General features: G+C 39.7%; 1 protein-coding gene across 1 annotated transcript; it reads left to right on the top strand.

Annotated features, from left to right (window-relative positions):
- Window positions 1-11783: 11783 nt before the first annotated feature.
- LOC307233170 (Golgi-associated plant pathogenesis-related protein 1-like) lies at window positions 11784-13559 on the top strand. The gene is made up of 6 exons (XM_080004394.1): window positions 11784-11839; window positions 11999-12060; window positions 12197-12406; window positions 12535-12612; window positions 12787-12936; window positions 13445-13559. The coding sequence occupies exons 2-6, from the start codon at window positions 12054-12056 to the stop codon at window positions 13447-13449; spliced, it is 450 nt and encodes a 149-aa protein (XP_079860520.1). The 5' UTR covers window positions 11784-11839; window positions 11999-12053; the 3' UTR covers window positions 13450-13559.
- The last annotated feature ends 1396 nt before the right edge of the window (window positions 13560-14955 follow it).

Genomic DNA, 14955 nt, shown 5'->3' with positions numbered 1-14955 from the left:
GAGCGTAGCCAAGACTGTGTTTTGCGTTCACTAATGGGCTTTTTTGGGCATTTTGGGCTCAATCTAGATATGAAATGTTGGTTCCCATCATCAATAATCGTTCATCCCTTCACTTAGTACTCTGTTGTGCTGTAGCTTGTGCTTGAATGCAGCCCACCAGTGCAAACTATTAAGTCTTAAAAAAAACGTGAAAAGAAAGAATATGATGTTCCTTGGAGTATTTTTTATACATGATTTTGATGACAGTTACACTGCATTGTATTTAGAACTATTGTATTCCAATTACTGTAGCATATCAAAAGTGTGAGATGGGCTACAGTAGGTTACCAGAAGCAATGCAGCTTCCTGTTTCTAGTCTTTTATGTTAACGTGGATATAGTCAATTGAATCTGAAAAACATAATAAAATGCCCAGTTTGCAACCTTTTTTTTGGTGTATAACATATAATTACCCTGTCTTTCTACAATATATTGTGAGCTTTGCAATTAAAAAAATTAGATTTACGGTTTTTGCTGAGGGTTTTTTTGAAGTGTGTTGTTTGGCATATCAACAGGATTTGTAAAAGGAAAGTCTTTCATTGCCGTTTTTTTCTTCACTCTCAATCGACTTTGTGAGTTCTGTGTTACTAAAGGCAATTGGACCTTTTTGACTTGAACACATGATACACATTTATTGAAATACCATCGTCATGGCTCACACATATACGTGACACACCCACTCTTGTTTTTCTATTGTCTTTCCTGGCTCTTAGGTCAATGTAGCCCTTTAATCTATGTTTCATGTCCACCCACATGTATTTACTGTATATATTATACACTGTATATATATATATATATATATATACATATATATATATACGTATATATAGACTGTATAGATGACTTGAAAAGTAAAAATCGAAATCGGTCTTCCCACGTCGTACAATCCAGCGCTTCAGGGTGGAGGTGGCAGCATGGGAGTACAGGAGACCTCCATAATAAAGTACAGATGAAAATTATTGTAAAATTATTGAGCAGAGAAAAGTCTATGAGCAAGTTTTTCCATGTAAGTTTTGAGGTTCTGTCTGCCATCGAACCAAATTGTTAAGTACTTATGCAACAGTAAAAATGTCCTTTTGCCATTCATATACAGTAGGTATGCCACCTAGTACTAGGTGGTTGGAGCTGGAGGGGGGCTGAAGAAATTATTCGATAACAGTAACCTTTTGTTTCTCAGTTTGATTTACCTTGACATCCCAGTGACATTTATACACTGTTCCCATGTGTGCTTGTGCATTTAGGTAAGGTATGGCAAGTTTATTTGTATAGCACATTTCACATTTCAACAAGTGCTTTACATAAAACATGAAAATGCATGAAGACAAAGTGCAATTATAACTGGATCTTTTGTTTGTTAACAACTATTTCGCCTATTCCCAGGAAAGCGTTTTGTTTTTTTTGGTCAAGGCAATATCCTAGCCCCGGAGAACCAGTCTGGAGATCTTTCAGTTATCTGATATCGCTGTTTCAGATCGGCCAAAACCGTTTTAATATTGTGCACACAAAGCCACGAGTGCTCACATTTCAACAAGGCAATTCAAAGTGCTTGAATAAATCAGAAGCATCAAGACAAAGTGCAAAAGAAATACATTGTAAAAGGAAGAACACATGATAAAGTTAAGAAAAAGAATACATAGAATGCATAAAATCAAGTAAAAGTGACAGGGCGAGGCAAGAAATTAATATTTGGAAGAGTTAAAGGCAGAGGCAAACTTAAAAGTCTTCAGCCTTGATTTAAAAGAGTCGAGAGTTGCAGCAGACCTGCAGTTTTCTGGGAGTTTGTTCCAGATATGTGGGGCATACAACCTGAATGCTGATTCTCCATGTTTAGTTTTGACTCTGGGGACAGAAAGCAGATCAGTCCCAGACGACCTAAGAGGTCTGGATGGTTCATAACGTAGTAGAAGATCAGAAATGTGTTTCGGCCGTAAACCATTCACTTTTTTACCCAACAGTAGTATTTTAAAATCAAGTCTTCACTTCTCACATGCTAAGTCAGTCCATAGTTATCAAGAATACAACACAGTTTTTTAATCCCTTTGTCCTGGGGGTTGCCAACATTGATGTTAAAATCACCCACAATAACTACACAATCAAAGTCAATACAGATTATCGACAGCAGTTCAGTAAGGTCATCAAAAAGGTTGCACAGTATTTAGGTGGACTGTAAATATTTGGGAACAGATCTCAAGAGGAGGAATTCAACTGAAAGGCCACGTGTTCAAAAGAAGCTACATTTCCATAAGCTATCTGCTTTCCTTTGAGGGAATCGTTAAAGAAAGTGGCAACTCCACCTGTTGGGTGGGGTTGACTTGATAAGAACAGCTGCACTGTTATCTTGGTCTCACTAAGTTTCAGTTAAAAACATAAAATCTCTGTTGTGCTTGATCATAAAATCATTAATTAAAAATATTTTTCCTGCCAAAGACCTAAAGTTTAATAAAGCTAGATTTAGTATGTTAAAAGCATTAACTGCCCAATTTTTTTGGGACAGGCTGTGGCTGTGGCTTTGTTCAATTGGTTGGGTGCTTCCTGTATCTTCACAGATTCACCATTGTTTTTAAATTTCGTATCAAGATAGGAATTGAGGAAGCTACCTTCACAGGGGGCCCCGGCCTGTTCTGGGAAGACTCATGAGTGCGAATAGCCTTGCAGCCTGGACCCAGCAGATATCAGTTAGAGCTTGTTGTATTTTGTACACCCATTTTGTACACCATTGAAAATGCTGTGGTGTTGCACAATATCTGTCTGAGAATGACAAACAGTTGCTCAATTATACACACTGTCAAATAACATTGTGTCTTTTATTACAGTCCCCAGAATGCCTTTAACAGTTAAAATCCTTTGAGTGAGAAAAAAACAGTTTGGCTCTGGGTAAATGGTGCATTCCTATTTTCTTTTTAAATGTCCCTGAAATTAAAGATGAGCAACTTCTAACAGGTTGGGCGGAAAGAGGTTCTCGATGCCGAGGGGCCGGATTGGGGAATATACGTATACGTATCTCCTATAAACGTATATATGTAGGGGGAAAGATAATAAAATAAAATTAAAAATATAATTTGTGATATGATATGATTTATGAGTCTGAAATTTTACACTAAAATTATCATCTTTTTCCACCACAGCCCCCTGCCGTGTTGGGCTCAGGTGCAAAATACCAAGCACCCCCTTTGCCACAGCATATCTGATCTCATGGATCATACTTTCCTTTAAACTGTGACATGCAAAGATCTGTGTCCACTCCAGGCAAAATATCCGACACAAATCCATTTACTGTATGTTCAGAGATTTTCTGTCAATGGATTTGTTGGTTACCTCAGTAGCCATTTGACGCTGTACCTCTACAGGCTTCTACTCTTCATAACCTGACTGTTTGAGCAGAACATGCGTTGTTGATGATTACCTTTGTTTTTTCGTGTTTTAACCATAAACTTTTAGCAATCAACCTATGCAAGGAGTTAGCACAAATATGCATAATAGCATATAGGAAATGCCACATCATTGGATTCCAGCTTTTCGTGTTAAACGGCTTTGGTTTGATGTGAATAGCTTCTTCCTCGCAGCTGCATCATTTATTTGGGCAACATGGCTGGTAAGGAGAAAAGACTTGGGTTTATGTTGATATTTAGGGCACACACAGATACCTATAGCTCTGGCTTAGTCTCCAGCGCACTGTGGCTGAGAAAAAGACAAAAGTAAATAAACAAAATAAACATATTAAAAAGCTAAAAATAATTACCATTAAATGTATTCAACCTTTAATTAGCTTCTTATCTCTTACACAGATTCAAGCAAGGTGGTTAATATCAATTTCATCCGTACTGAGATAGCGATGGGTGCATGCTGTGTACTCAAGTTAAAAGTTACTTCTGAAAACCTATTTGTATATATAGACTTGATTTGAATTTTTTTTTTAATTATCCAAATCTTGTTTTATCTTACTTTGGATGTTGTATTATTTATTTGATTGTTTATATTGAAAACACATAGCAAGCTCTTCAAACACATACTATATACATTTTATTATAATATTAGTATGTTTGTCATTATTCATATGAATATGAATATGAATGTTATAATTCTTCTTCTTCTTCTTCTTCTTCTTCTTCTTCTTATTATTATTATTATTATTATTATTATTATTATTATTATTATTAGTAGTAGTAGTAGTAGTAGTAGTAGTAGTAATAACAATAATAATTGTTGTTATTGTTATTTTTATAATTCTTAATAATAATAATAATAATAATAGTATGTTTGTCATTATTATATAATAAATGTATTTATTTATTGATTTATTTAAAAAAGTTGTATTGTTATTATTTATCAATAGTAGTAGTAGTATAGTTAAATAATCCGTACTCAATGAAGATTTTTTTTTAACGCTTGCTGTGTCAACAAGCTTACTGAGCCTAAGTGGTGCTTCTGTTAACCATTTATTTGTCTTTAAATACAGGAAGTGGCCTTTCCGCTCACCTTTCAGTGAAGTTGCATAATGGTCTGGGTGCAGGAAATCTTAATGAGTAGGTCCAGCTCGTTTGAAGTCTCAAAGTCTTCCTTGGGGCGACCTACACGACACAGAAGCAACGACAAATAACCTGTGTGCTGTGCCATCTGAGGTACTTCAGGTTTACTCAAAAATGTACCATCAAAATATACTGTATGTGTATACTGTACTGGTGTACAATTTGTGTGGCAAGTTGGAAGGTATTTCTTATGCTTCATAAAAAACAACTATCTTACTGTCATACTAGACTTCATATTATCCACAAATGGTAAAGGACGTTATGTTTCTAGGCCTAATAATTAACATACTGATACAAACTAAAGCACAGGTAGTTCAAAATGATAAGTGAGGATATAATCATAAAGGACCGAATTGGGCACACCAAATTTGAAATTAATGATACTTTCTGTTTTTGTCAGACTTTGTCAGACGGAACTTCTTCATGGACCATGACATATTTAAGATTTCTCGTCCCGTCTTGGGTGTATTCTCCATGATGTATTAGGCCCCGTCCCTATTTTTTAAAACATATTTTTTCAAGATTCAAGATGTTTATTCATCACATACATATACATTCATACATATATGCAGTAAAATGTCGTTGCAACGCACCCGGATATCATGCACAATGAGTTCTTAACCGAACTAAATGGGCGTGGTCGAGCACCGGCTGTGGACCACAGCAGGGTTCCCTTTCCAGCGGCCACCAAGCTGCCTCGAATCGGTGCTGAACAGTCCGACTCGAGGCAGGGAGTTTTCTTAATGTTTGTCTTTCTTGCAGAGGGGATCGGCGCAGGGGCTTGTCAGCAGCCCAGCAGTGGAACGCCATTCCTCCTGCGGTCGAGATGATTATTATCCACCTCATAATTATAATAATTATCGTTTTGTTATTTATACTTGTGGCCAGCGTACCTTATTGTTTAAAGTGACAATAAAAACTCTCGCCATGTTGGCCCGCCACGGCCAGAAAGACTCCCTCCCGTCTCCCTCCCTAAACCCCTACCTGTGGGCCCTACCAGAGACTCCCACACAAACCTAATTTCTTCCTAGCTTACTACCTGAAACTAACTGATTCCTAAAACATAATGCTATTAGTGAATAATAATATAATATAAAATAAGAGATAATACAGAGAAGGGGTACAAAATAGAAGTAAAGGGAATAGACTTATGTATATGGGATAGGTTATTTGTATATACAGATATGTGCAGTAAAGCGCATGTGAATAATGTGAGGTAGTGTGTGTGGAGAAATACAGCACAGTATACAACAGTACGACACAGCAATACAGTAACACAGAACAGCAATACAGCACAGTATGCAGTAACCCAGAACAGTGATACAGTATGCAGTACAGTATGCTACATTCGGTACAGTAAGGCAGTGTGAGTGACTCAGTGCTTTTGGTTAGGACCCCTGGTGGGTTCAGCGTTGACAGTGCTTATGGCTTGTGGGAAGAAACTCCGTCTCAGTCTCTCTGTCCTCGCTCTGTGGCTGTGGAGGCGCTTGCCTGACCACAGCAGCTGGAACAGTCCATTGTTGGGGTGTTCCCCACAAAAATTCCCGTCCACACCAAGTGTTTTGTGAAAAAATCTGCATCCACACAAGAACGCAAAAACGGTGGAAAACGCTGACATAAGCATGCCAGGCTAGTGGCGGGGGTGGGGGATTGAAAACCCGTCCGCACGCCGGTGTTATGAAGTAACACTAGGCTGACTGATAAGCATGTAATCAAACTACGGTGGCAAGACATCCCGGCTTGTCCGGGATTGTCCCGGCTGCAAGCTCCCCATTATGCACGGCTACACACAGTGGGTTTTTTGTTCCATTCAATTACAATAAATGCATCTGTTGTGTGTGGAAAATGTGGTTTGAGCAGCCACACCTGATGCTCATTGGTTAGGCTAATGAGCAGTAGGTTTAAACCCCATCCACACACACACTCAGGATAGGAGCCCATGTCATGACACGGGCTCCTATCCCGAGTGTGTGTGTGTGTGTGTGTGTGTGTGTGTGTGTGTGTGTGTGTGTGTGTGTGTGTGTGTGTGTGTGTGTGTGTGTGTGTGTGTGTGTGTGTGTGTGTGCGTGCGTGTGTGCCTGTGTGCCTGTGTGCCTGTGTGCCTGGAACACCACGGTCGACCAGCTTCCTTCCCCCAGAGCGATGATGGAGACTCCCCTCCTCTCTTCTGGAGCATGGGATCCGAGCTGCTGTGTTGGCTGGTGAAGGCGTGGCCAGTCTTGGCCTTCCAGAGGACCTGGTGCCCCGGAACACCGCAGTCGACCAGCTTCTTTCCCCCGGAGCAACGATGCAGACTCCCCTCCTCTCTTCTGGAGTGTGGGACCTCGAGCTATTGTGTTGGCTGGTGAAGGCCTGGCCAGTCCTGGCTGTGGCCGGGTCTGCATGGAGGGGTGGCCTGGCTGCTGGGCTGCTGGATGGTCCCCACGATGCCTGCCTAGCTGCCAGCAGTTACCTATGGTGGTTGCTGCACCGGTTCTCCCCCGGTCCTCTGCCGGACCCCCTAGGTGCTGCTGCTGTCAGTCGGGAGAGGGTTGGTGCTGGGGCCAGTCGTTGAACCGCTGGTAGCTCCAGGGTGTCTTTGGGCGGCCCTTCTGTGCCACCCTATATTTAATGCAACAGTACAATCCACACTAGTAGTTCGCCATTGTTTGTATGTTTCTGGCGCATGCTCATTGTGTGAAACAACAACTGCACGTGTGTAAATTGAGGTTATGACATCATCATCTGGCAAAAACTCAGTTTCACTGGTCAACACGAATACACAGAAAATGAGTTTTGAAAAATCTCCACCCTGGAAGGAGTTTTTCAAAGGCTTTGTTACGTGTGGACGAGGCCTTAGAACATGACCCTCAAGCCGGCTTCACACCGAATCTGACAAACGACATCATGTCATGTCAACACCAAACCAGAATTCCAATTATTCCTATGGAGAGTCGGATTCCACGTGCGAAAAGTTATGATGCGCTGCAGTGCAGAATTTCCACGTGCGTTCAAAACGTATTATCGTTATCAACGTTTAACCTTGGATGTCACCATATTCACAATCCATAAATCTCATTTGAGGCATGTAAGTGAAATGTGTGCATTCATTTGTTTCCGCACTTTTTCGCCACAACATTAAAATCACTGAAGTGAAAGTGTATAACATTACTCATCTTGTTTTAATGCCACCTGGGGTGGGATATATTGGGCAGCAAGTGAAACACCACAGAACACCTTAGGAGGTCTTCTGGAGTTCATGCCTCAGTGGGTCAGAGCTGTTTTGGTGGCACAAGGGGGACCTATACAATATTAGTGGTTATTAGTGGTGGTTTTAATGTTGTGGCTGATCGGTGCATAAAATGCACCGATCAGCGCATGCTGCGCATGCTTTAAACTCTTATTCAGTAAAATTGGTAAATGTCCAGCTGAGCAAAACTACTCGCTGTAGTAATGGAAAAATAACAAGCTGTCCCATTTTCCCTGACATATTTTGTGGGGGGAGGATCCAACTCTCGGATGCGTTTTCAGATTCAGTGTGAATCCAGCTTTAAAGGATACGTTGTTTTTCAACTTACCGCTCTGCTGCAGCGTCTTACTGTGATTAAAGGCAGTCCAATAGGGCAGATGTATAGGCCTTAAAAAACATTCTGTTATATTATACATTTTTGTTGTATATCTTAGGTAGAATCTACTGTCTTCAATCTACTGTTTACAAACTACTGTAGACATATCTACAGTATATCTACAGTAGATTGTCTATCATGTCTCAATTTCACTATTTTGATATTGTTCCAAATGTATTATTTTACTCATTATGGCTTAAATATCTATCCCATGGTCCCTCGACGGTAATAAAAGGGAATTTGCGCTAATATTTCATGTGAATTATTTTAATTAGAAAAACTTCCATCCATCCCGAACTGGTTAATAAGGGTGGGTGGTCGCCACTGAGGAGGCGCCATATGGAACCGGTTTCACTTAAAACTGAAAAACTCTCTCAATAACAAGTTGCTTCATGTAGAACTTGACTCTACCTCTGAGATTCAGGAAATCAAAATGCCACTTTGTTTTTCAGGCATTTCTAAACACCCACACACAAAGATCAACCCTGTGAACTTCCAGAGAAACGTGTTCTCTGGCTAGGTACAGATGAGCAGGGCCGGGGGGGTTGTATCTGTGACTGCGCTGGTATTCCAAAAACACCTACCACGAGGATATGGGTGACGATTATTTGTTGTGCATTTCTTGTTGTGTGGGTGAAATAAAGTCTAAGGCATTGTAAAGGTCTCATATTATTATCTCCTATTATTATTATAGCCTCACTATTGTCTTCCATTCATTGCATTGCGTGGCGAGTAAAAGTCTAAACCATCAGTCCACACAGTCTAACCTGCTCCCAGGTACATGGTCATGCAAGCTGTTCTATGTACTGTGTGCGTGTTTGTGACATAGTATCAACATGACATGATCCTTTTTGTATTTTGCTTGCATGCTTTTCATCCCCTAAAAGTGTGCCCGTAATAACGGGTTTAATCTCATTTTTACTCGGAGGAAAACTTCGAGAACATTTTTTTTAAATGCACATAGGTGAGATATACAGCCCCCTTGAGGCACGTAAAGATTTCTGTCGGCCCTCTGCATGCAAATGTGTGTTTTTTTCAAGCAGACACATTGTCTGAGCATTCACAACAAGTGTTGACAACCATGACTACTGGTATTAACAAAAAATCCCATACCTCAGAAATATGTCCCTAATAACAGGTTTGACCGTCTTATGCAATAGGTGACTCGGCATACAAATATGTTTCCTGTTCATCTCCCTGAGATCTGGATCCCATGTCACGTTACATGTATGTAGTGAATTCCTTGTAACCGATGACTTTCTCATAACACACATGATGAGTTATTAGTTAGTTAGTATTAGTATTAATTTGTAAATATCATTAGTAAATTAGTAATCATTAGTAAATAATAAGTAATCCTTTGTGAATTATTGTAAGTTATTGTATATTTTTTGGTTGGTTTACTGTCCATGGAAAATGTGTCTATCTTCTTGTTATTTTATAGGTTTATTGTGTACCACCACATTTTTCTCATTTAATTTATTCGGAATTTTAATTTTTTTTTCATTTTTCATTTGGGATTATACTTATTGTTTATCATTAAAACCATCTGCAACCCTTGTTTTTCTTCTCTGGGAGTAGCTACATTTGGTAATTTCATCAATAGAACGGTGTGCTGTGGCTATTTTAACAGTCAGACGGGCAGTAGGCCATGGCGACACCTTGATGGTGTCTTTTTTGTTTTGTTTGAATACCAAGCATTGAGTGATGGGAACTAAAGAATGTGTTTTGACTGCTCATGACCGCATGTCTGTTTACCATCTGAAGACTAACAGCCAAACCACGTCTCTGCAGCGCCACATGAGTTGGTGTTTGATGCCACAGTGACATCTCAAACGCGGATCCATGAGCCAAAAGTCATAAGTCATTCATGAGTCTGTTGTACATTTTCTTTCTCGTTTTTTTGGTGTGTTATGCTTTTTGTAAAAATGTAGGTACATATTTATTTGTTTATTGTTTATCATTACGTTATTGTATTGTCCCCCTTAAGGTCTCTCTGGGGCAGTTTCGCCTACCACGCGCCACCCAAGTGGCATGTTCAGGGACCTCCGGCGCAGAGATACAGAAGACGAAGTTGTAGACACCAGTTTATTGTAGAGAGTGGGCTAGCTGGAATTAGCCAGGAGCAGATAGACATGTGTCATGACATTGCACCTCTGAGTGTGTGTGTGGGGATGGGGCTTTTACCTGTTGCTCGTTAGACCAACCAACATGCAAAAAGGTAGGCAGCCACTGTGATCCCAATCACCTATTTTTTTTTTTTTACGTTATTCAATAATACGTCTAAATTATTGAATACATAATTAGTATTCTTGATCCCTCCTAACAAGCGTTGAGGGCAACAACTAGTATAGTACTCTCCTTGTTTCCTCCTACCAGCAGCGTTGAGGGTAGGACAGGAACTTCTGTTATTGTCAAGAGTACATTAGATAAATTAATAAAGAAAAGCAGAATGGTTCACTCTTCTTTCCTCCTAGAAGTTGTAAAAATACAATAAAATAAATTAATAACTAGAGTAAAATTTATTATTTAAAAAAAGAATAAAACTTAAATAAAACACAATAATAATAATAATTGTTAAAATTATAATTGTAATTATTGTTTTGTTTATGGTTTTTACTTTTTAATTTTTTATTAGCAATTTTTTTATTGTGAAGGTATTGATAATCCAGTTATGCAACTTAAGTTCTAACTAGTTTCAGTAAGTTTTGAATAGTTAGGAAAAGGACGGAGTTCAAAGGCCCACTGTGTGACTCTATTTGCAGTATAATAAACGTTCACATGAATCCTGTGTGATCAAATGGGTGTCTAACCGATTGATCACTCTGGAACACGTATGGATGAGATGAGTTCCAAGAGATTCTATCAGTTTCTTTTGTTATGTTTAGCCGATAAGCTGATAAAAATGAAACAAGCAAATGTATATGTATGTAGTCAACAAATTTTATTGAAAATACAAGAAACCAAGAATTTAACTAGCAACACTACAGAAAAACAAAGACTGTTGAGGCCTAGCAGCCCCAAACTTTAGATACTACTATCTAGCAAACCATCTTCAATTTATAATTAAATGGTTACAACCAGAGGAACAATTGGCCCATGGTTGGCGAGACATTGAACAAACTGGACTGTCTGGATCTGATCTCCCATTTCTTACTGAATCAATAAGGAAACATAATTGCTTTAAAAACCCATTCATCGCAACAACTCTGTCAGCCTGGTGGAAATTCCTGAAACTCAGTGGTCACACTCTATTTCCAAATAAATTAACGCCAATCTGGCACAACCCAGATTTCCTGGTTAAAAACAGACCAATAATCTTTAGGTCTTGGAAAATACTATACTGTTTATTGCATATGGTATATACTTTTTTTCTATTTTCTTATTATTACTTTATTATTATTTTCTCTTTTTGATGTCACAGTGATGTATTCCTCTGGGGATGAATAGTATCGGTAATGTCGTGAGAAGCACTGTACCATCGGTAAACATCTTCCAACAGTTAAACCACAGAAGAAGTGGAGACGCGGAGATAATTATAAACGGGGGTGTGTCTCCTCCTCTACATAGTAGCTGCGTAGGGAGAGGCCGGGCACGAGTATATGAACCCAGGCTCAAGACGGAGCACAACCTCCACAAAGGACCTGAGAAAGGGCAGTCAAACAGTCAGGTGAGTGATTGAGATGATGAATAGTTCGATAATTTCTAATCTGTTGAAATATACCTGAGATTACAATGTCCTTCTGGGTAAATTGACATAATTATTGACTTCCAGAGGCACTGTCTGTCATGCTTTATTTCTCCTGTATTTTTTTCCCTCTTTTCACAGACTCCACCGGGTCCTCTCTGGTCTCTTTTACTTAGCCTTCAGGACATCAGACAGGATGGCGGGTGCGTAATCCTAAACTCAAAGTCAGTGTTTGAATACGCCACCTTGATGAGCTGTACAGCGCTCATTTCCTTTCAAGAAGTCACCCAAACGGAAGTGATGATTTCAACGGGCTATTTTCTTCTTTTTTTTTTACAGACGCCAGATTCTTAAAGGAGTTCCTCGAAACCCACAATGCCTACAGGCAGAAGCACAGCGCCCCGCCGCTGAGCCTGAATGACGAACTCAATGCCTCTGCGCAGACCTGGGCGGATCACCTGCTGTCGACCAGAAGGATGCAGCACAGCAACACTGGGGATGGAGAAAACATCTTCAATATGTCCAGCTCAGCACCACTCCAACTGACTGGTAAACTAAAAGTTACATTTTACATGCATATACCATATACAACATATACATACACATGCACATATATACATATACCTATATATTTACACATACAGTATGTGTTTATTCTCTTTACATTTGTGTTTTAGGTAAGGAGGCTGTGGACAATTGGTACGGTGAGGTGAAAAATTACAACTGGAGCAGTCCTGGATTCAGTGACAAAACCGGTAATCCCTGGCAAACACACTTAACAAGCTCTGCCCACTACACACACAACAGATAATGACTACTGCTACATCTGAGGCTGCGACATATTTCCGTCAGGTGTGTTTGTCGGTGCGTCTGCATGACTTTTGTAAGCCATTTTCATACCTGCGGCATTGTTTTTGTTTTTGCTCCAGGCCACTTCACCCAGGTGGTTTGGAAGGAAAGCACCGACGTGGGCGTGGGATTAGCCACCGACAGACGTACGGCCTTCGTGGTGGCTCAGTACAGGCCAGCGGGTAACATGAACACAGTGGAATACTTCAAGAGGAACGTCCTTGAAGCAGGTAAGCCTTTATTTCCAACATTTTGTCAGACCTTTGCACAACAACTGCATCTCTAAACCCAAAACCCCAAGCATTTGCATGACATTTTTATTTTTCATGACATATACATTTGCAAATTTTTTTGCATGGAGATTCCCTTATTAGGGGAATTGTCATGCAAGCAAATACAAGTACTCCTCACTTAATGACCTACCTGTTTAACAACCGTTCGGACTTGCGACCCGGTCTCTGACCAGTCTGACAAAACTGCGGCATCTCAGCGTCAAGCATCTCAACCCACATCACCTTTATACACTACATATAGACACTATATACATCTCATCACCATTAACAGTCTGTCTCATTCCCCAGTCTGTCAGTATTTACTACACTAGCGTTCGCAATCGCCACGCCCCCTTAGCGTGAAATAACACTGGTCCTCGCTTAACGACCTGGTCCTAGGAATGGAACTAGGTCATTAAATGAGAAGTACCTGTATGCCTCACCAATATCTATGGTCACTTTTCAGTGTAAAGGCTCTGCATTTTACAGCTGGGGGCGAGGGGAGCGGTACAGGGAACACTGCCGGCGGAAAGAGCCAAAAGAACAGTTGCACCATGCTGTAAAAGGAGCTGAAGTCACCCCCTCCCCCTAGATGAGCACAAGTGGATTGTTGTTGGGCATTGAATTTGTCATGGATGTTCTCTTTAATTGTTCTTTCAAAAATAGCTGATTTCTGTTTTCCTTGTATTCCCTTTGAATAAATGTGTTTTCTTTTAATTACTGTAGCAGTTCCTTCTGCCACACAAGTGCCGTTTCAGGGCCCTCCGGCATTGAGACACAGACGGCGATGGGTTATAGACATCAGTTTATTGTAGAGAGGAGGCTAGGTGGGATTAGCCAGGAGCAGATAGAACATGTCATGACACGGCTCCTATCCTGAGTGTGTGTGTGGATGGGGGTCTTAACCTTCTCCTCTTTAGCCCCATCAATGAACAACTGGTATGCAGCCACCCTGCCCCAATCACCTAGACTCAGGTCAGGTGCAGATGCTCAAACCATCCATCCCAAATCCAAATCCATCCCCACACCACACCACAATGACCCCTTAACATGTAAATAACTATTAAACATGTCCTGTCATTATATTCAGTGGTGCTTTTTCACAACATATGTGCGATGAGTCTGTATGTGTATGTATATATACACATATGTACACACACACAAATACACACACACACACACACACACACACACAAATATACATATCTATACACACACAGGCTTTATTTTCAAATTTGGACAAACTACAATATCACAATTGGCATCCTCATTATGGCCACAAAGGCATTCAATTTCCAAAATCTAGTTTGACTAGTAATGCAACGATCCAGTGCAGGTATTTACATATGTGGACAGATTTGATTAGGAATAGATGCTTTACCAATTTCAATCTATACCCGAATATAAACTCTCACATCAATGGAAAGAAAAAAACTGCTTTTATAAAGAGTTCTGAAAATAGAAGCCAAATGGCAGTATAATACAAAATAATTGGCTGTTGAACAAAAATAAATAAAATAAAATGATAATTTTGCTGCAAACCTTGCAGCAAATTATAAATGCTTAACACCAAGATGTCACTAACATTATAAGAAATAAAGAATACAACTATTATTCACCACAGCCTGGATTGATGATCAACGATAATTACACTAATAACGTTGTGAGAAAATCTCTCTTGTATGTCCACTTCTAATTTCGACGTGAATCTACCTATAAAAACAACCGAAGGTCCCAACAGCTTTTGGGCTGTTATACATCGCCACCTGCTGGACATAATGTTTTATGCTGTATTTCAGATTCAAAAATTGTATTTTTTTTTTTACAGAATTACAGTAATTCTAATTCATGTTTTTTCTGAGTTTGAGAAAAAATCGCGTAAAATAATGTAAACTAAGTTAAGGTGATAACGTTTCTTATGATGTGATAGAAATATATAGAGTCCTGTCACCTCTATCACCATTTTTATACCAAAAT

This window comes from Zeus faber, assembly GCF_960531495.2.
Source record: "Zeus faber genome assembly, chromosome: 7".
In the NCBI taxonomy this organism is placed as follows: domain Eukaryota; kingdom Metazoa; phylum Chordata; class Actinopteri; order Zeiformes; family Zeidae; genus Zeus; species Zeus faber.
Note: the sequence above shows the minus strand (reverse complement) of the source record. Positions and strands in the feature narration are given on the sequence as shown.